The sequence below is a fragment of the Salminus brasiliensis genome, chromosome 22 (assembly GCF_030463535.1).
Source record: "Salminus brasiliensis chromosome 22, fSalBra1.hap2, whole genome shotgun sequence".
NCBI lineage: Eukaryota > Metazoa > Chordata > Actinopteri > Characiformes > Bryconidae > Salminus > Salminus brasiliensis.
The window spans coordinates 12,779,272-12,800,992 of record NC_132899.1 but is presented as its reverse complement, the minus strand read 5'-3'; the positions used below and the strand labels follow the sequence as shown (position 1 = coordinate 12,800,992).

Here is a 21,721-nt window from a genome sequence, read left to right as displayed (position 1 = left end):
AAAGTTCAGTTAGGAAACAAAGATGTTTCTGAACAGAATTCTGCTGTTAGTGAGACATTTCTGTGGCTCTTAAGAGATTATCTGAGTTATTTTTGAAGAGTTTATTCAATAATTGATGAAGATCAACAACCTTTTCATTTTATGTGTGTGTATTTTCTGACCTTCTCTGCATTCATAGCTAAGGAAAGCACTTTGGCGGCATGTGTGGCAGCTCATATTTATACAAGGTCCTTTTTCACTACACATATCCAGCTATTAATAGTGATATTTTATTGCTTTTTGCTTTATACCAAGGACCTTAATAACACAGTTTCACACTTTATTTATGTGCATTTGTGTGTTTCCATCCATTTTTCCACCAATGTCAAGCGCCACTTAGCCAGTATGTAGGTTTTCCTCCATCGTGTGTCAGCAATAACAATATGAAAAGTCAGTCTTGGTCTGTGCTGAACAACCCAGCATTTTTTGGCAACATTTACTCATGGAATTCCAGACAGTTGTATCAAAGAATATAGGCAACCTAAATCAGTAGCTGCATTCTAAAGCCTAGGCTGCATTTCTCAGCTGCTACGTCATAATATCATCAAAATGTTAGTTTTTATAATAACATATGTCTGTAAAGAAATTCAAGAGGCACAATACAACAGGTTCCAAGGTTCGTGCTGCAGTTGCAGAAGGAGGGACTTCTGGAAACGTCACTACGCTGTCTCATTAGACCCCACCATATCTCAGCTGAAGCCTTGACTTTGGAACACAGCTAGTTATTGTGATTATCTGCCAATACTGCTATGATTCTGAAATCATCATCATACACTATATATCCAAATGTGGTCACCTCTTCTAAAGAATGCATTCAGCTACTTTATGTTGCACCCATTGATGACACAGATGTGCACACAGCTTGTCTAGTCCCTGTAGTCCCTGTTTGGTGTTTGGTGGACTGGATGATTGAAGTTTGAAGAAAGAAGACATATTGGCAATTTAACAATTTATTTATTTAATAAACAGGAGCCTCAGTAGCGTGTGGAGGAACCTTACACAGCCACAACAGCCTGGCACCTCCTCCTCCTCCCCAGCCTGCTTACACACTGCTGTGAGATGGCATCCCATTCTTCAACCAGCATTTGTCGCAAGTCAGCCAATGTGGTTGTGTTGGTCACACCTGATTGGCAGTAACTGGGGGTACCAGAAGCTTAAAACAAGTGTCAATAGCAACAGCAAAATAAGCTGTTTGGCAATGGCAGAGAAGATTTGGCAATTTTTTATTGGCTGCAACCCACATACTCAATTCTACTGCTCATCCCACATATGCATGTTCCCTACAAATGTGGCACCATTGAAAAGGTCAAATTTACAGGCTTTCCAACGGTATAAGATGTATTGGCAAGAAGCATTGTTCCAACAAAGAAATAAACTACCAAGATTTTCCAAAAAGTTTATATACATATTTATTTTTTAAATTATCCTTCATTTGGGAATAAACAATGAAGTAGGTGTCCCAATACTTTTGTCCATGTAGTGTACCTCTAGAGATGTCCAACAATTTATTACTGCATTAATTGAAATATTTGAACACTGCATAGAAATACAATATTACATATTATTCAATATTATTTCACAAGTTAAATGAGTCCTCAATCATGTTATCATCAAATCATCCAGGTCTGATAGTTTGACAACTTTACAATAGCAAACTGGAATTACAGCTATATCTTGAGCTATATCTTAATCAAGAGAGCATAGTACTACATTTGTATCCCAGATGCAGAAGGTTTAAGAGGGGAATTCAGAGAGTTGAGCACAGAAGACAGATAAGAATACATCTCAGACAGAGTGCTGGGAAATTAGATTAAATGAAATGACATTACATTAGATTCAAAGTTAGTCAAGCCTCCCTTATCTCAAGCAGCCACTCCTCCAGCTCCCTGAGCTCTGAGCTGTGATGTTTGTGAGGCTGGGTCTCTGTCTCAGGAGAAGAGTGAACCTGAGAGGCTCTTCCTCTGATCTCACCGGTCAGTCATATGACAGCACTAAAGCTTCTGCTGCACCAGCAGACCTGAAAAGGCCTCTTCCAGTACTTACCACTATTTCTCTGCAAGTATTGATTGACTTATTTAAATGACTTAGCCCATGTCTATATTTACTGTGCTTGGGCTGAAGTAAAGAGATGTAATGGCATAGGTGATTTAGTAATGTGATTATTATTACAAATTGTTATAGTATAGTTATCACTGGTGTCATCAGTATGTTTACAATACCACCCACAAAGAGGTTAAAAAGTACTTGGGCTTAATTGGATGTAGTAATGTAGAGCCCACAAATTCACGCTGAAGTTACACTGAGTGTTTCAGCCCTGCTGTTTTTTGAATTAGGCACAGTAGTAGAAGGTCATTTAAATATGTCAGTCTTAGATACAGTTTAATTCTAATAGATTATACAGAAGTTGGAAAATGGCCAGGTAAAAGTAGAATATTATTGTGGCTTGAGAATTTTCAACTATAGTACCAGGTAGCAGTCCTGAGTCCTCCTGTTTGGCAAACGAGCAGAAACCTTAGGCTTCCCAAGCAGCTTTCCTACGCGACACCAACAACATTCAAGCCAACAATATTAAACCTCAAACGGGAAACAGGAGCGACCCGACACACCGTTTGAGCAGAAGCACAGAAGCAGGGTTTTTTCCCTCTGTTCAGTTTGCAGCGGCACCAGCGACGAGGCCTACAGCAAAGAGAGCTCATTAATCACGGCCTATTGGAGGAGACGCAAGATCAGGCTGAATCCTCTTGGGGTGGATGCTCCAGCCTTGGGAGGAAGAGAGCTGACTAATTAACCAGAGAGAGAGGGGAAGACAGAAAGAGAGAGAGAGAGAGAGAGAGAGAGAGAGAGAGAGAGAGAGAGAGAGAGAGATTAAAAAGACATGGAATGCAGCAAACAGCTCTTCAAGCTGCTCAAATGCCAAATGTCAGATTCGTATATCTATATTTGAAGGCAATAGGAGGAAGCATAGAACGCTCTCCGAATCACATATTTCCATGCAGAAGTAAAGACTGTTGGAAAATCCCATGTGGTGGAAACCCTTACAAGGACTGAAAGCTGATGTTCATTAGTTCACATGTAATGCTTCACTAATTCACTTGTTGGTAATAGATTTGCCCCAATACAGTATATAAAACCTTGGTCTACTGTACATTGGAAATGCTTGCCTCAGTAAACAGGCAAATACTAATTATGTACAGTCCCTCTTGCAGCACCATCATGACGCAGTAGGAGAGAGGAAGAGAAACTAATGGAAAGCAGTACAATGCCACCAGACACTGCCTTTTTTTACACTCGTAGTTGATTCTCATAGTACCCATACTGCTCCTCAGCAAGTGAGGCAAGTGACTCAAAGGCCAGACCAAACACTTAGGCCTGATTAAAGCCAATGCTGTTTTTTGTCTTCCTTCGCTGTCTTTATCCTGTATTTTAAAAGAGGATTAAAGAAATCTCATTAAACAAACTCAGGACCACCATCAAGGTTACCTGATTTAGCAGAATAGCACTATGGAATCAGCATCTACACTCCACTAGCCTCAGGATAATGTCAGCCATGGAGCAGACACTGGAGTGCTATTCCAGCTGTGACTCTCTTCTGTCTTTATGGACAAAGAAACTGTGCCTAAGATTATTCCCCTCTGCCACATGGTGAACCAGATGGGCTATAAAGACTATCATCCCCTGCGCTATGTCAGAAAAGAGCCATTTAAGATGCAGCCTCTTTCTCTTGACTTAACGTTCATCTGCTTTCTCCTCCTAAATTGCAGTGTAGATTTTAAGCTCTGGGAGGCCCCCTGCTGGCCACTAACTTGATTAGTTTCTGCCATGATCTCCTCCAATTTAATGCGTATATAACAAAAATATTCCATACAGTGATCCTAATATAGGATATAATCACACTATTGCACTATTGTGATTACATATAAACACATTCTTAGATATTTAAAAAGAATTAAAGAGAGAATTTCCCTTCAGTCATTTTAGTCTGAATCATTAAGATGTAAAGTTGTTCTTAATGTTCTTGCTACCAGTGACTGGACATGTTCCCAAATTTGTATTCACTATTTATTGAATAGACTGAAGTGGTAGCAAGCCTAACCTAACCCACTAACCTTTAGCACCTTAATATCAGATGTGCTAGACTGAACACCAATTAGCAAACAACAAAAAAAGGTTCATCTGAAAAAGTCAAGATCCCTTCCCACCATTGGGCCAGGAAACCTAACTGTGAAGATATGTAAGCCACAATAAAGTGGAAATGTCCAATACAATTTTTAAAGAAATATGTAAGCTCCCTCTACTGGTAGATTGCCATTTTGTTGCATCATTAAATGGTAGTTCTCAGTCTTGTCCAATGTAACTCAAATATTCCAGATAACCACTTTACTGAGCTGAGTCTCAGGTGGTAGGAAAAAGAACTGGAGATGGAGAACTACCACTTGGAGAATGAGCACTGTTGTCTCACACATATCCTGGAAGAGGTTAAACTGAACAGGTGCATGATTTAAATGTAATAAACCACCTCATCGGAGTGAAAACCCAGTGTGAATACCCCTTAAAGCTGACACAGCAGGAAAGGTGGTGATTGACAAGTTCATGTCCTCAGCAAAGAACTTCGCAGCACACACTGAGGTGAACAAGCAGAGGATACTGAATTTAGAAGAGTCTGCTGCTGAAGCTTTGTTTTTCTTCTGAGAGAGCAGCACCCTGCATTGCTGAGGAGAACACTCTGTGTAAAATTGAAGAAAAAATGGTGGAGAAAGAGAAGAAGAAGATGGGGAATGGAAAGGATGTAGAGGTAGGAGAAGTAAGTAATTGTAAGTTAATCTTGGTGGGAAACTGAGAGGTTGAGACTAAGAGCTGTTAGGTGTGTAGCCTCAAGCTCATGCCCCTGCTGCTCTGCACGTGCTCCACAGTGCCATCCTGCAGCGACACAGCAGGCGTCCCGAGCAGTGAATGTCTTCAGGATGATTTTTCTGCAGCCTTCACTAGACTGAGCTTTTGCTTGTCTGAGCAGTTCCCACTGAAATCCACAAGTAAACAGTGTCTGAAACAGGGGTCACCGGGATGATTTTCATTCCAATCAAGCTGAAGCAAACCTGATTCTACTTGTTTAATTAGTTGATCTCTCTGCAAACACTTGATTGGTGAAATGAGGTGAGCTCCAATGTGGTTGAAATGACAACCTGTAGCCACACTGGCTCTTTAAGATTGGTAAACCTTTGTCTGAATGGGTATGTAAGTGCTACAAGCTTGTAACTTCCATTGTCATCTAGACATAGATATAGAGGTATGATTAATAAGATTAAATGGTTAAATGTTCTCAAGGCTAAAACATGTTACAGCAGTCAGTTTTATACCAGTGAGCAAGATACAGGTGTTGGCACTTTTGGGAACTAAATTTAAATCCAGGGTTGAATTTGTTTCCCAGACCAGCCCTGCTGCAAAGCCAATGGTTCAGCTGCACATCTGTTTTAATTTTGTTTCACCAAAATGTGTTTAAACTATATGAAAAGGAAACATGCAGGTATTTGACAAGCTGTGTGCTTCTACAAGCAAAAAGCCATGTTTTCCCACACAGTACGGACATAAAGAGAACGGTTCTGCTTTCCTGGCTATGCCTCATCACCACTTGTGGTGTTACAGTCCACTAGCATTGTTTGAGGCTGAAACCACCACAGTAAGAGAGAAAAATAAGACAACAGCAGCAAGGCATGCACCAGACAAAAAACAATATGTAAATATGTAAAAAAGTATGTAAATTTCTACAGTTTTAAAATCAAAAACATGTTTGTGTTCATACTTTTTCATAGCTCTACAGTGCCTTGCAAAAGTATTCTGTCCCCTTAAAAGTTCTGGTGCAACCAATTACCTTCAGAAGTCACGTGCTTAGTGAAATGAAGTCCACCTGTGTGCAATCTAAGTGTCACATGATCTGTCAGTATATAAACACACCTTTTCAGCAAGGCCCCAGAGGCTGCTACCCCATTGAGCAAGAGACACCACTAACCAAACAACACCATAAATATCAAGGAGAGTGCCAAACAAGTCAGGGACAAAGTTGTAGAGCAGTAAAAGTCAGGGTTGGATTATAAAAAAATATCCAAATCTCTAATGATCCCCCAGAACACTATCAAATCCATTATCATCAAAAGGAAAGAACATGGTACCACAACGAACCTGCCAAGAGAGGGCCGCCCACCAAAACTCTTAGACCAGGTAAGGAAGGCATTAATCAGAGAGGCAGCACAGAAGCCAAAGGTAAATCTGAAGGAGCAGCAGAGTTCCCAAGCAGAGACTGGAGTATCTGTCCCTCGGTTTGCCAAAAGACATGTAGGAGGCTCCCCAAATGTATGGAGGAAGATGCTCTGGTCAGATGAGGAAAAAACTTTTTGGCCACCAAGGAAACCGCTATGTCTGGCGCAAAACCAACACATCTTATCACCTAAAGAACACCATCCCCACAGTGAAACATGGTGATGGCAGCATCATGCTGTGGGGATGTTTTTAGCAGCAGGGACTGTGAAACTGGTCCGAGTCGAGGGGAAGATAGATGGTGCTAAATACAGGGATATTCTTGAGCAAAACCTGTTTCGGTCAGTCAGTGATTTAAGACTGGGACAGAGTTTCACCTTACAACAGGACAATGACCCAAAGCATACTGCTAAAGCTACACCCAAGTCAAGTCAAGTGGGTTTTATTGTCATTTCAACTACATACAAAGTACACAGTGAAATGAAACAACGTTCCTCCAGGACCATGGTGCAACATAGACATAGACAGTGCATACAAAACACAAGTGCAACACAAACAAGTGCGGACAGACAACACAACACAGTACAGACAGAGAATCATAAATAATTGGGGGTAGTGTGCAAATTCTGCAGTGTGTATAAATATTGAGTCCAGTGAGGTAGTAAAGTTATTAGTGCAAATGCTTTGTGCAAAAAAATGCTTCCCATTTTATCTGGGGTAAATGGTTGGAGAGAGAGAGAGAGAGAGAGAGAGAAGGAGAAGAAGAGAAAGGGAAATAGAGAGGATGTTGAGATGAGTTGATCAGGTTGAGGGATGATTATGGATCAGGCAGTGTAAATGTCCATGACGGAGGGGAGAGAGACTCCGATGATCCTCTCAGCTGTCCTCACAATGCGTTGGAGGGTCTTGCGGTCAGAGGCTGTGCAGGTCCCAAACCAGGCAGTGATGCAGCTGCTTAGGATGCTCTCTATGGTCCCCCTATAGAAGAGGGTGAGGATGGGTGGAGGGAGACGGGCCTTTCTTAGCTTCCGGAGGAAGTAGAGACGCTGCTGGGCTTTCTTGGCTGTAGAGCTGGTGTTCAGGGACCAGGTGAGGTTCTCCGCTAGGTGGACACCAAGGAACTTGGTGCTCTTAACACACAGAGGAGCCATTGATGTTGAGCAGAGAGTGGTCTTGTCTTGTTTTCCTAAAGTCAACAACCATTTCCTTGGTCTTCTCTACATTCCAGTGAAGGTTGTTGACTGTACACCAGTCTGTCAACTGCTGCACCTCCTCTCTGTATGCTGACTCGTCGCCTTTGCTGATGAGACCCAGCACAGTTGTATCATCGGCGAACTTTATGATGCTGTTAGAACTGTGTTTCGCAACACAGTCATGACTGAGTGGTTTTAGGGAAAAGCCCAAGATCTTAATTCGATTGAGAATCTGTGGTGAGACTTAAAGATTACTGTTCATCAGCAGAAACCATCTAACTTGAAGCTGGAGAAGTTTTGCTTTAAGGAATGGGCAAAAATCCCAGTGGCAAGATGTAGCAAGCTCTTATACAAAGTGACTTGCAGCAAAGAGTTGCTCTACAAGGTACTGACTTTAGGAGGGTGAATAGTTATGCACACAGAAGTTTTTTGTTATTCTGTACCATTTGTTTGCTTCACAATAAAAAAATCTAATGTTCAAAGTTGTAGGCATGTTCTGTAAATAAAAATGATGCAAACCTTCAAATAATTAGTTTTAATTCCATTTCATTCCAACAAAACACGAAAAATGCCAAAACCTTTGCAAGGCACTGTAAGAAAGGAAGAAAGCTTTTGAAGGTTTTTAGAAATTATAATGGTATTCTCAATGTTTAATTTATCCCTCTAGCTCATGTCCCCACTCTAGCATTAGACATGGTTACTATTCTATTGACAACAAATATTTCTCTCTAGACAAGCTATGTGTGTTTATTTGCACATCTGTGTCAGCAATGGGTATAACTTAAAGTAGCTGAATGCATTAATTAGAAAGTGTGTCCACAAACATTTGGACATTCTTACATACACTATTTTCATTTATTTATTTATTTTGTCTGGGTAGTGTAATTGAGGAAAAAGTACATAATAGTATTGCTTGTTGTTTCAAGTATTTGTGTCCTTGACACAGCCACGTTTGCAAGGTGAACACAAATTACATATAAAAAAAAAATGAAAATGAAAAATTTTAAAATAACATGTCAAAACAACAAGCACTGAAAGTGTGATTAATGTAATAATATTTTATGGTCACTAATAGCAGATGAACATGAAGCCCTACTCCGACATTCAAAACCAGACTGTCAGTCAAGATGTCAGAATAGTCGGAGGAAGCAGGTTTTTGTTCTTTCACTGAAATAACACGTGGAACTATTCTGTAACGCAGTGAAACAGGCTTACTGTACAAACCACACAACCCACAATGGTGGGAAATCGTATAATAAAGAAGACTCAGTATGAGTTTATCTTGTTCCACAACCAAAGTAGCATTTCAGGAGAAGGTGACGTGTCCTGCCGAAGAGTAATATCCCGTACAGTCAGACGAGAACCTCTGAGAGAGCTGCACCAAGTTCAGCTCACATGCTCCGAAATAAAATTCTCCAAACCTCTGAAGAGAGAAAAATACAGAGAGAGAGAGTGAAAGAGACACAGAATATATATAAATAATAAAATATATGAAAAGCAGGGGCATACCATGATCCAGTACAATACAATTACTCACTAATAAACTATGGCTACATGTGATGCATGTAGTAAATTCTGGCAGGCTTTCCGTATAGGTTATAGCACCAGATACTGCTCCTATGCAAATCATGTACAGTTTGTAATAATACTGAATCACTTCCAGGCCCTCTACACAAACTAACACAGCACTGAATGCATGGGCACATTCTCTTCTATCAGAGACTTCCAAGAATTTCCCCTTTCAAAATGTGAATAAACAAGTCAACAGGATAATGACAGAATTGAATTGTAGGCATCATACAACGCAATACAAGTGGCTCTGTGAAAATTCAATTACACTGTTTACTGCTGCTCCAGACAGCAGTATCTGGAAAGGATTATTAACATTTTGAGGGGACTAAACACTGGTGTAACTCGGATCTTAAGGTCCCGAGCAAAAAAGAATAAAAGAATAATAGGCCGCCCTATGACACTAACATTTATCGAATATAAATACTGCAATTGACCTGTTTAATTAGTATTGCATTTATTTGGGTTATTATTATGGTAATTTGTGATACATTCTTATCATAGCTAACCAGTATATTGTCTTCATAGTCATGTACAGTTGTATAACAAGCAATAATAAAAACATTAGGCACCTACAGCTTCCCTGCGCTATGGGCCCCAATGCGATTGCCTCACCTGTGCTGCCAATAGTTGCGCCACAGGGGCTGAATTGTGGTGTTAACAGTGTGTGCTTGTTGGGTCCCTAAAAAACAACTTGTAATTCTGTTATTGCCAGCAGGGGGCATTGTTTGCAAATTAACAGTTGGTTTGCTGCTTTACTTATGTCTTACACAAGAAAGTATGTATGTTGGGTATGTATTTTATGTGTTTGCAGAATAGCTTATTTAAGAATAAAGTCCAGGTGTTTTTGTTGTTCTTGTTGAAGATATTGGTATAGTTTTGTTATACAGGTTAAAATCATGTATGTGGATGTTCAGTTTATCACAAGAATCTATTGCACTTATTTATGACAGCTTAAGAGCTATGACCTAAAATTCCATTTTAAAAGTAAGGCAATCTAGGGTCTTACTGTTCATTATTATTTAGTACGGTCAATTATATTCACAATAGTTGCAACTATTTTGACAATGAACAGAGTCTGGGGTTAAAAGGCCAAACAAACTATTTCACCTCATAAATGTGAACTAAGCAGCCTTTAAAAAACTTCTAAAAATTAAGTTAAACTGTAACGAGACAATTAATTAATTAATTAATTAATTAATTAATAGGTATATCCGTTTTACTGTATGGCCATTATGTGCAGAGAAAAGAGCAGTCATTAGTTTTTTACCTCCAAAACATTTCTGGCATCAAAAGCTTCTCGATCTTTTATATTCTGCCGTCCTGGACCTCCTTTATCCTCAGCTGAAAAAGAGAAAGACAACCATAAGAGGACAGCAGAAACACATATACACAGTACCACAACATATCACATTAGCCCATAACCACATAAAACAGGTTTTACTCTGTTTATAAGTAATATGTGGCAGTGGAAATGTAGAAGCTTGGGGAATGTGAACGGATAACAGGGTTTACTCAGCTTTCTCAAATTGAAAACAGCACTGTTTCTCCTTAATGTCAACACAGATGCAGCCACCGGCACCACAACAACAACAAATGAACAAAACAAGCTACTTATTGAAACGGAGCCGTACATCGCAGTCGGTAAACACGACCCGGCTCTCTTTAGAAAGCAACTCGGCTGTTAGCGCTGCTGCAGCACTGGCCACCTTCCACTTACAGCAGCTCAATGAGCTCTTTGTTACCAGAGCTGAAAAACACCCTGCCCTGCTCACAAAAACACTTACTCACTCACTAAAACACACACACACACACACACACACACACACACACACACACACACACACACACAGCCAGGAGAACCAAGCAGAATTACAGGAATGGGCTTAGCATCACCACTGCAGCAACTGATAGTCATAATTTTTAAGAATGTGGCTTTGCTGTCACTGCAGGTTACCTCTTCACTGTGGTATCTGGGTGACGCCTATTAGATTTAGGACTGCTGACAGCTCTTAAGCGCAGAGAGAGGTCATATATATATATATATATATATATATATATATATATATATATATATATATATATGAGAGCGGCTTGCTTGTTTTGCTGTTGGATTCACTCAATCTCTTAAGATGATGATTCCTTGAAAAAGAGACTATCATTCACACTCTTGCTCACGTCCTGAAACACACGACTTACTTTTAAACCAAGCAAATCAAAGAGAATGTGGGTGAGTGTTTAGGACGGCGGCGTGAGATTAGCTGGCGTGCTTTACAGAACAGGTTGCATAACATGGAGAATCTCTGGCCGTGATCAGGGACACAACGTTCATCCACCATGTGCTCATACATCTAATATCAGCTGCTTGTGAAAATCAAGTGGCCGACTTCATCCCTGAAGTCCTTCATTAGGTTTTTTAGTTGCTCTCAGACAAAATTATGGCAGTTGTTCTTTACATTGTGTTGAAATTTGAAAATGATGAATGGACCAATAGAAAAGCTCTGAAATTGAAAAACCAAAAAAAAAAAAAAAAAAAGTGCATTGAGGAGGCCATTTCGGAGATACACGCATTTACAATCCAGCAGTGCTCCATCAGTGTCTATATCATGAAAATGTCTTCTTCTATGTGTGCGTCTTCGTTATTATTATTATTTTTATTTCTATTATTATTATAATTATTAAACAAAATTTTATGTGGTATGTAGACACTGTGAATATTCAAAACATTCCATTCACTCGAGAGTCCACCCAGTCCAAATCTAGAGGTCTGTACATGTGTGTGTGTGTGTGTATGTGTTTAAATGTGGGTGCATAGAGAACACATTTTGGCTTCGTCTGTGTGGTACAGACTGTAAACTGCATGGTACACTGTGTGGTAGGTAATATCAAGTTAAGATGTGCTGAGTTATTGTGAGCAGTTGGGCAAGCATACCTGAGGGATCCTTTCTGAACAGCGTGTTCATGACAGTGGCATGAAGCTTCACTCTGTCCCACTCCCTTACCATCAACCCTGCTGCCACAAAATGTTCCATCAGTCTGTCTGCTATCTCTTGCAATCTGCACACAGGCACATGCATGAAAACAAATGCACCAGTCAGATTGGCCTGTTTTTTAGTAACAAATCATATGTGTATATCGTCGCTGTCAGAGGAAAACCATTTACGAAAATGGTGAACAGGAGAAGGAGAAAACCCTTTTAAGCATTCATAGTCAATGCAAAAATATTTTATTCCAGCTCATCATTCAGCATTTCTATTAGTGAATTTATCATTAAATTCTGACTGCCAGGTTAAAGTTATGTCCAAAAGTGAGAAGCAGCTAAATTGCAGATAATGTTTTTAAAGTAACTTCATCCAAAGTACTGGATGAAGCTCCATTATTCCACAGAATGCAGCTCTACTGCTGCACAGCTCACTGCTAGGGGCTTTATACCCCTCTAGCCCATGCATGGCAGGTTCATGTTTATCTACTCCAGGACTAGCTGTGTGTGTGCATTTGCACATCCATGTCAGCAATGGGTGCCATTTAAAGCAGCTCAATGCATTCATTACATGGGGTGTCCACAAACATCTGGACACAAAGCATATATTACAGCTTAAAACATGTATATATTTAAGTAATTCTGGAAATGACTAACTAGTTAACCAAAGATTTATCACACCCCTTATTTGTTGGCATAAATGATTCTAATTGTCTGACATTACATTTAAGCAGCTTTATTCAGTAGATCATTGTTCACCAGGAAAAAAGAATGTATTATAAAAATACAGCTACTCTAACAAAGGATTAAAAAAGGCCTTTACTTGGACTTTTTCACAGTAGTGTAGAGCAGTAATAGCAGCAGTTGTAGACTTCTCTTCTTAACCATGTTTCTGTGCAACTGTAGGCTAACTGAGGTGCATTTCTTACTTGTCAGATCCATCCTGAGCGCTGACCTTGGCATATAAGACATCCACCATGGAGGGGTCATCGTTCATGTATTCAATCCCTCTTACCTTCAGACCTAAAGGTCTCCCTTCTGTTATGTCCCTGCATTCACACAATGTAAAACAAGGCATTGTGAGTTCAAACATTAGAACCATCAATTTATGGGAAATATCATCATAGTTCCATGTCCATTATTAGTACGTCATCATACTATGACGGCATGGACAACTAGGGCCAGAGTCCAGCACAGCTGATTTCCCTGCTCAGGGGAACAAACTTACTAAACCTGGCAATTAATAGATGAGTTGAATCAGGTGTGCATCGGCAGGAAAAGCACAAAACTGCAGGAATCTGACCCTCCAGAACCGTAACTGCCCATCCCTGGTATATGGCATAATTACTGTATGCTTTACACTTTGCTACTGAGTTGTTACTGTAACTGAAAAGTCTAAAACCAAAAAAACCAAACAATTAATGAGTATTAGTAGAGTGTCACCTTTAACAAATAAGGAAAATTCCCCACTGACAGAGTTATTTGTCCCAGAGCTAAACACAGTCAGTACTTACGAAACCTTACTGTGTCTCAGACACGCACCTGATGAAGCCCTGACACTGCTGCAGCAGCTCACATGCTCGCATCACTTCCTGTTCATTCAGCAGGGCAAGGGTTCCCACAGTGAGGTGCAGTTTGGCAGGGTTTTGAAAGATACTCTCATCCACTCCTCCATCCTACAGAGGGTACAGAAACAGACAGAGCAACTCAGTTCAATCACACACACATTTGCCAACAGTCTCTCAAGATACTTATAGTATGCATTCAGTATACCCAGCTGTACGATTATACAATCAATTAGTTAAATCCTAATTTTACTACAAATGTTGAATTGCAGCCAATCAGAAACTGAGCAGGTTTAACACACAAGGCCCTTTCAGTAAAATGTAACAGTATATAATAAGGTTCCACGTCATCGCTATCACACAAAAACCTTTTCTATTTATCTCCATTTATCTGTATTTTTGCTGTCTTTTACATTTTGATATAATGTGAATCTGGCACACAAGACCAGTTGTTTGAAAACTGAGACCAATCAAATAAACAAATGAAAACAAGATCAAAACCTTTGGAAAGAAAATCTGCAACCATACCAGCCTTTCACAGATAGGATTGAAGACCCTGCTCTATATTTATACATTCATTTGCATTGCATTCACTTATGTCTATATTTTACAATTATCTATTTATTTGATACAGGCACACATTGGTAAAACCTATGGTACATTTAAATGATACATTTGTAATCCTAGTCGTAGTACAGTCTGCTGGTCTACCTGACAACAGTGCTCCAATACTTCCTCCTTAAAGCGCTGGAACCCCTCCTGGACCTGAGGGTGGTTTAGGGCGAAGGACAGGAAGTGAGTAAATGGCTGCTTCCTGCGGAAGCTCTCTATCAAAACCTCAACACGAGTTAAAGCTGAAGCCACTGCAGACTTCTGAGGTCCTGTGATCACTGCAAAACCGCAAAAGACACAGATGTACCTCTGTCAGAGCAGACAGAACATACTGTACAAACCACTAACCGAATGCACTCCACCACATGATAATGCACCACCCAGATATAACCGCACTGCTCAGTACATCAGAGCAAACAATCTGTGATGCTGAACAAACAGAGTCTGGGTTCATTTCTCTGCCCCATCTGAGATGATTACATGCTAAGAACCTGAGAAATATTTTTTTAATTAAAGAATAAAATTAAAAATAAAAATATAATCTGACCTATCTGTCCCTCCACTCCTTGTTTGGGAATGCTGATTGATGTTTTAGTATCTGTTTCCAGACGTTTACGTGTCTCCCCTTTCTTTCCAATGATGTACCTTTAAAAAACACAAAATCAAGATGCAGATTATATAATCTAAATACAAAAATAACGAAATGCCGTAATTCAGAAATGCAGAAATGACAGTAAAACAGTCCATATTTACTGACTTGTAAAGAACACTTGGAACATCTATAGCACAGCGAAATCCCTTGTCGGTCTGTTCAATGTTGCTAGTGTCACAAGGTTCGTCCATGCACTGGTCAGTAACTGAAAGAGCAGATTAATCTGAATTAAAATATATCACTTCAAATAATGCTGTGCAGCAGGGCTGGACAGGGAACTAAACTCAGCCATGGACCAAATACCACAGCCTACACACACAGCCAGTGGTCAGTTTGTCCGTGCTGTACAAAGAGAAATGGTTGTTTTCATTTTTGGGCTCACAAACCTGGTTCAGAGTATGAGAAATCCTCCTCCTCTTCATCTTCGTAATGCTCCTCTTTAACGAGATTTTTTCGGTAAATCCTCCCATTGATGTTTACAAGCGCCGGCCGTAAAATGTCCATAATGATCTAGATCTCCTAAAACAGAATACATCTTAACATTGAACATTTCAATTGTTATTCTCAACAACCGTGAACATAAATACTGAATACAAATGAAAAGGACAACCAACACCAAAGCACTTCTATACTATTTAGTAAGCTTTGATAAACTAAGTATGAAGACTGAGACTCCCAAATCGATGGTGGCTCCAACAGTATCTATTTATTTGTTTTTTGGGTTTTTTTGGGGAGGTATACTTATCACCATTACATTGTACAGAGAGTAGAGTTACAGTCCAGCCTCAGCCTCCAGACAAATGTTGGCTAATACAGTGGCCCCGGTGTCCTAGTGTTTTCCTAAATGTAACCCACCCCATTCCCCTTCGAAGAGACTTATTTAGTTGTATTTGATGTTGGGAAGCAGCTAAAATGTGGAGTACCACATTTCAGGACTAGGGTCTGGGTTAGCAAGAGCAGTGTTGGACTACTGCAAGCCACCAACAATCCATCACCACACTGGGTGTCAATGACGCTTTTCTGACGTCATATGAAACCCTGTTTCGGCTCCCAGCATGCAGGAGGTGTGCGTGGCCAAGCTCTTATCTGATCATAACAGTCTGTTCCAGAACAGTTTGACCGAGACTTGGCTTTTGCTGATTGTTTGACACGGAGGCGGTGTCTTGTGTCTTGGGTGACAATTTTCACACCTAATAAAAGCACAGCGTGTTCTAGCTCATGCAGTGACTGTGAATGTCTTTTAAAAAATATTATAAGATTAAAGAACTTAATATCCCTGTGAGTGTAAGTTACAGTGAGCTAGATAGCTAGCTAACTTTCCTGAAACCGAGACATACTCCAGGGGCTGCAGGGCTTTGGGTAACGTTTCATAAATACAACCGAAGAAAGCGTATAACCGCCGTCCCACCGTGTACACCACGCTCACACTGACCTAAACTTAATGTACTGTCTAAAAGTATATGATGTTCATAGAAATGAGCTTCACAAACAAGAAATACAGCCACGTTAGCTTAGCGTTAAATACCTTCCGCAAGTGCACAACTGGAGCTGCTGCTGCTGCTGCTGCTGCCGCCGCTGCTTCCGCTTGCTTACCGGATATACTCCACGGTGGTAGATGGCGCTGAGTGGCAGTTTCTAGACCTGTGTTGTACGAGAAGAAGCGCCAACAGCTCGCAACAAATACGGTACAATTTCCTAAAATACTGTTTAATAGTTTAATGACAGGCCTCGTTTAGTCGTCCGTGTTGTTTCCACGGTTAATCTAATCTGTGAGTTGAGAGCAAACTCTTACAAAACCAGAAAAGCCGTGTTCAAACCAGGTTAGCTTTAGCTTCGTGCTAACCAAACATTAACGATAGCTATCTTAGCAGACGGTCAACAAGCTTCCCTTGTCTCTGTTGCATTTGAATAGTAACACCTGAGATATTATTATAACCGAGCATGTAGCTTACATGTGCTGCTGATCTGTAATATGCACCTCTCTGCTAAATAATGTGTTTATACATGCAGGTAAACAGTTTAGACTGTAGTGATTGGCGCTAGCTAGCACCATGTTCCGGCCCGGCAGGTGAAGGGTTATAGTGCTTCTAAGAGCTCTGCATTATTAAAAACACACGATGAAATATTTATATCTGTATGTCCAGTGCTTGACATTTTAGTTTGTACCTTTGTACCAAAATCTCCAGATAATTTAAAGCTGTTCTTCTTCTGAAGTAGATTTACAAATATTTGTGTAATAATGTTCATGATTGGTTAACCCTTAGATAAAGTCATATTCCCAAGATACAGTAGATCTATATGTGGTATTATTTACCTGGCCTTTCTTCTGAAATGTCTGTGAGGGTTAACTTCTCATGATGGGCACATATCATATCCATGTTTCCAATTTTATGGGTGTTCCCCCTTCCCCTTCTCTCTCTTTAATGATTAAAAAAAGGATCCCAAAAAATAAGGTACATTCGTACAAATCTATTCAGATTGTCAGATTTACCCAAAGTACCAAAAGCTTCGTTTCCCAACTAGCAGTTCAGTTATCATTTATTCATCTGTTTTCCTTAGCATTCATTTATTTATTTTCCTGGTTTGTATCTTGGTGTGTTTGTTATATATTTGTGTTCCAACTTATTGTATAGTACTATTGTAATTTTGAAAAATATGTCTTACTAGCAAATTGCTTATTTATAAATAATGACTCTAATTTCTCTAATTCTAGTTTTGATTGTAATGCACTGATGTTCAACTACAACCGCTTTGTGGGTGGGCGCAAAAGCCAGATCACTAACCTTAAAGTGCTCATATACTGTTTTTTTTTTTTATTGGTCACCTGAGTTTAAGTTACATTTATGGCCATTATATTATAACTCGAAAGTACAGTTTCAGTCCAGCCTGAGCTTCCATGCAGACGTCACAAAACATTTGTCAATAATCTTATATTCAACAATGACTCGATCTTGCTCTGCATGTGGTGTTTTCCAGATCTAATGTACATCTCTATAGTAAAGTTTACCTTAAGGAGGCCTTAATTAGTTGAATTGGATGTTTTGGGAGCAGTAAAATTTGCAGTGTACTGGAACTCGAGGACTAGGTTTAGGGTTGGACTACTGCAAACCACCAAACAACCGTTTCTTTCCTTTCTGTTTTCCATATAATTAAACAGGTTTTGTGCATTAAAGCATTCTATGTAAATTAACTCTATTCTCTTTGGCTTTGCTCTTTTGTTCCTTATTTAAGCAATAGTCGGGCTGAGACAGTCCTGTTACTTTCTGTAGCTTAATTATGAATGAGCAAATGTGTGTTAATATTGTGACGTCAAAAAAATACAAAAATAAATTGAAAGCATCAGTTTTCATATTGACCAGGTGGTAAAATTTGAATAGAATTTACATAATTAACATTTGCATTTATGGCCTTTGGCTGACACTTTTATCCAGAGTGACTTACCATTGAAGGAGTGTTACTTTAAGACTCTTATTGGTGTAGCGTAATGTGGTTTCCCTGATGGGGAGTCGAATCCAAGTCTGTTACAGGGAAGTTAACATTCAACGTTTTTAATTATGCTACACTAACCGCTATCAAATGTTTTATCTCCAAAAAGGCTAGGGATATACTTTTATTTAATCATAAATAATAAAATAATAAAACGTCGTTAATAAAACTCCTTACTCGTTCTTTACTAGTTTAGCTTAGGTCTAGGATTTTGTACATCATTGGCTAATGTTGGTGGGTCCTGTCTTTAACATTGTTTTAAGGTTCCCGGGTGTGGACACACCACCAGGCCAAATGGCCGCTTCATCTTCGTCCTCCTCAGCAGGTGGGGTGAGCGGCAGCTCTGTTACTGGATCTGGCTTCAGTGCATCAGAGCTCATTCCTCCCAGAAAAGTGCTCTACACGTACCCAAAAGGAGCTGGAGAGATGATGGAAGGTCTGCAGAATGCTGTTAAATTTCTTTTCAACTCAGGATGAACATGTTAAATGGAGTTGAGTGGCCAGTGCAAGTTTTTAGTGGACCATGAAACTAAAATAATGACTGGAGTAGAAGTCATAGTTGCTTTTGACAGTGTGAGTAAAAAGTATCTACAAGTATACATGCTGCTCTAAATCATTATGACCATTATGAAACTGGCTAGATTTAATTTACAAATTTAATTAATGTAAAGTGGAAACGGTTAAATGGTCCAAATCTATCAACTTTACTGAATTATTTTAGTTACTGCAGTTCTTGGATGTGAAGGATATACTGAGGTTATTGTTTTAAATGTGCCCTGCAGACTGTAAGTCATTGTTAGACAAGTTTTAGTGGTCTCTGATGAATGTGATGAAATATCCACCTCTTTATATTAAAGGTTGTTGCAAGTTCAGGGCTGACAGAAGAGTCAGTGTTCCTACATAGCCATAGTTCTTTTGTTTTTGACTCCTCTATGCTCCCAGTTTCTGGGTCGTTTGCCCACATGGGGACGTGCGTTTCCATCAGCCTGCCCCCTACTTTGCGTGCCTACAATCAGACAGCTCTTTGGCTTCCAGAAAGAACAGGAACCATTAATGAGGGTTTAAAACCCATCTGTCCCCTACTCCCAGTTCCGCTACCTCATTCAGCACATGCTCCAGTTAAACTGATTAGCTGAGTTTGGACTGGAAAACAGCATGGTAGCAGGGGGGTACAAACAAGGGGGACACTGCAGAAAGAAAAATCATGATTAATACCTTTTCTGGTTGTTGTCAAATGTTTGTGTTTGAGGTGTTGAATGATTTGTGTGTGTCTGTCTCTTTGTTTGTGCTTTTTGGCCCGTATCTTAGTCCTGCCCGTCTGATTACGGCACTAATTTGCTTTCAGTGGCAGTTGATTGTTATGTAATGGTGTTTTGCCACCGTGTTTTCCTCTGATAATTAAGCTGTGCTTGAAATCAATTACACACCCCATTCAGTCCCAATATGCAAACACAGGCTCTTACAGTTACATACAGAGGACTTTCCAGATGATCAAGTTTACATACAGTGTATATACTTTCCTTTATGTTAGAAAGAATATTTTATCAACAGTTAAAGGGACATTCTGGCCTAAGAATGAGCTTTTTAATGCTCTCTAACCTCCTTCTGGGTTAAAAAGGCAGCAGGGGTTTTAAACAACATGCCTTCATTTGTCTTTAAAGTGCTTGCAGATTTTCCACCGTCAAGATACATGATCAGAAGTGGATTACCCTAGTCAACACAGAAATCTCACTCTAGAGACTAAAACTGCAGTACTGTAGGATGTGTTTATGTTGACAACAGGTCAGAGTTTTAAAGTCTGTATAAATATGCACAATTCATAAAGTTTTGCTCTTTGTTTTTCAGATGGCTCAGACAGATTTTTGTGCGAATCAGTGTTCAGTTACCAAGTGGCATCAACTCTAAAGCAGGTGAAGCATGGTAAGAGGCACTGTTTCTAAGCTTTTCTGATTCTTTTCCATGAAAAATGATCACCAGTATCTTATCAAACTATACATTCAAGAGAGTTGTGTGTGGCTTTGAAAACTTCACTTGAGCTGGTTGTCCATCCACTTGCTTGCAACCTGATTGAGCTCAGCTGCCTCAACTTTGTCAAACAAGTTTCATGAAACAGCCAATGAGAGCCAGTAAAGTAGCCCATCATCCTTTCAAACAATGTATTCCAATAAACTGCAGATGGTTTATTAGTCAGATGAAAAGGAAATCCTCTTGAATGACTTTGCAGTGTTGATAGTTTATCATTTTGGCACTTTAATGATCTATGAAAACAATCCAAAGGAGATTTCTGAAAGCTAGCATTTCTGTATCCAGCTGGATTAACTAGTCAGTTAATACTAACCGCTAACCATGCTTCTGCCAGTTTTTATTGTTTGTCTGCTGCGGTCATGATTCACATAGTTTAAAATATGTTTTTGCCTCTCCTGATGTTTGATGGGTTTATACAATAGATTTATTCATTTAGATCAATAAGATGTAAATTATTACTGAGATGAGATCCTAGATGAACTACTCTCACTACTTCTAGGACAGTATGAGCAGGCATAATGGGTGTTCTGTGTTAATTTACAGAGGCTTAACATGCACAGAACTGATTTAAATCATGATTATAGTAAAGAACCACAGATAACAAAACATGATGGATAAAAGAGGGAATATATATAGATATAGATATATATAGATATATAATATAAATAGGGTTTCAAAAATGGGAGCTGCTAATCTGTTGACCGAGTATTAATATCTGTAGCATGTACCATTCTTCAGAATAGCTTCATGTTGAGCTGTGTGGAAATTCTGCTCCATGCAACTGTGCATGTAAAAGTTTCACCATGTAAAGCCAACCTCATCCGATCTTGGGTCAAGTTTCCATGGTGATCATAGCCTTAGTCAGTGTGGGCTGGTGAGCAAATCTGACTGAAAAAAAACTTTCTAACTGTAACCTCTTTATGAATTCTAAATAAGGTGTGGGTGTTTGTTCACAGATCAGCAGGTATCTCGCATGGAGAAGTTGGCCAGCCTGGTGGAGGAGCTGGAAGCAGACGAGTGGAAATACAAACCTATTGAACAGTTACTGGGCTTCACAACTTCATAACTCCGTGCATATCATAGGACCTGTGAATTTGCCTGTTTGATCAGAGCCCCCCCCCTCTTTTTAATTCAGCATGGGTATGGTAGCTATGCTATGTATGTATTCTTAAATCACACAGATGACCATGTCCAATATTTTGAGCATGTAACAGCTTTTTCTAATGTAAATATTCAAAATTACAGACCACAAGCTATCATATCTTGAATTGTGTACACTGTTTTTAACATTACGTATGTCCATGAAAATAAAGTCTTAACTTTATTAGAAAGTCATTATGTTGTTTTTCAT

General features: G+C 39.5%; 2 protein-coding genes across 2 annotated transcripts; one reads left to right on the top strand and one right to left on the bottom strand.

Annotated features, from left to right (window-relative positions):
• Positions 1-8,001: 8,001 nt before the first annotated feature.
• On the bottom strand, positions 8,002-16,934 carry ascc1 (activating signal cointegrator 1 complex subunit 1). Its single transcript, XM_072667056.1, has 11 exons — positions 16,812-16,934; positions 16,385-16,500; positions 15,246-15,378; positions 14,965-15,064; positions 14,755-14,852; positions 14,307-14,485; positions 13,573-13,706; positions 12,960-13,079; positions 11,983-12,107; positions 10,321-10,394; positions 8,002-8,904 (listed from the first exon to the last, which is right to left on the bottom strand). Exons 3-11 carry the CDS (start codon positions 15,361-15,363, stop codon positions 8,788-8,790), a joined length of 1,065 nt encoding a protein of 354 aa, XP_072523157.1. The 5' UTR covers positions 15,364-15,378; positions 16,385-16,500; positions 16,812-16,934; the 3' UTR covers positions 8,002-8,787.
• anapc16 (anaphase promoting complex subunit 16) lies at positions 16,463-21,705 on the top strand. Its single transcript, XM_072667057.1, has 4 exons — positions 16,463-16,544; positions 18,609-18,781; positions 20,191-20,265; positions 21,327-21,705. The coding sequence occupies exons 2-4, from the start codon at positions 18,640-18,642 to the stop codon at positions 21,434-21,436; spliced, it is 327 nt and encodes a 108-aa protein (XP_072523158.1). The 5' UTR covers positions 16,463-16,544; positions 18,609-18,639; the 3' UTR covers positions 21,437-21,705.
• Positions 21,706-21,721: the final 16 nt, after the last annotated feature.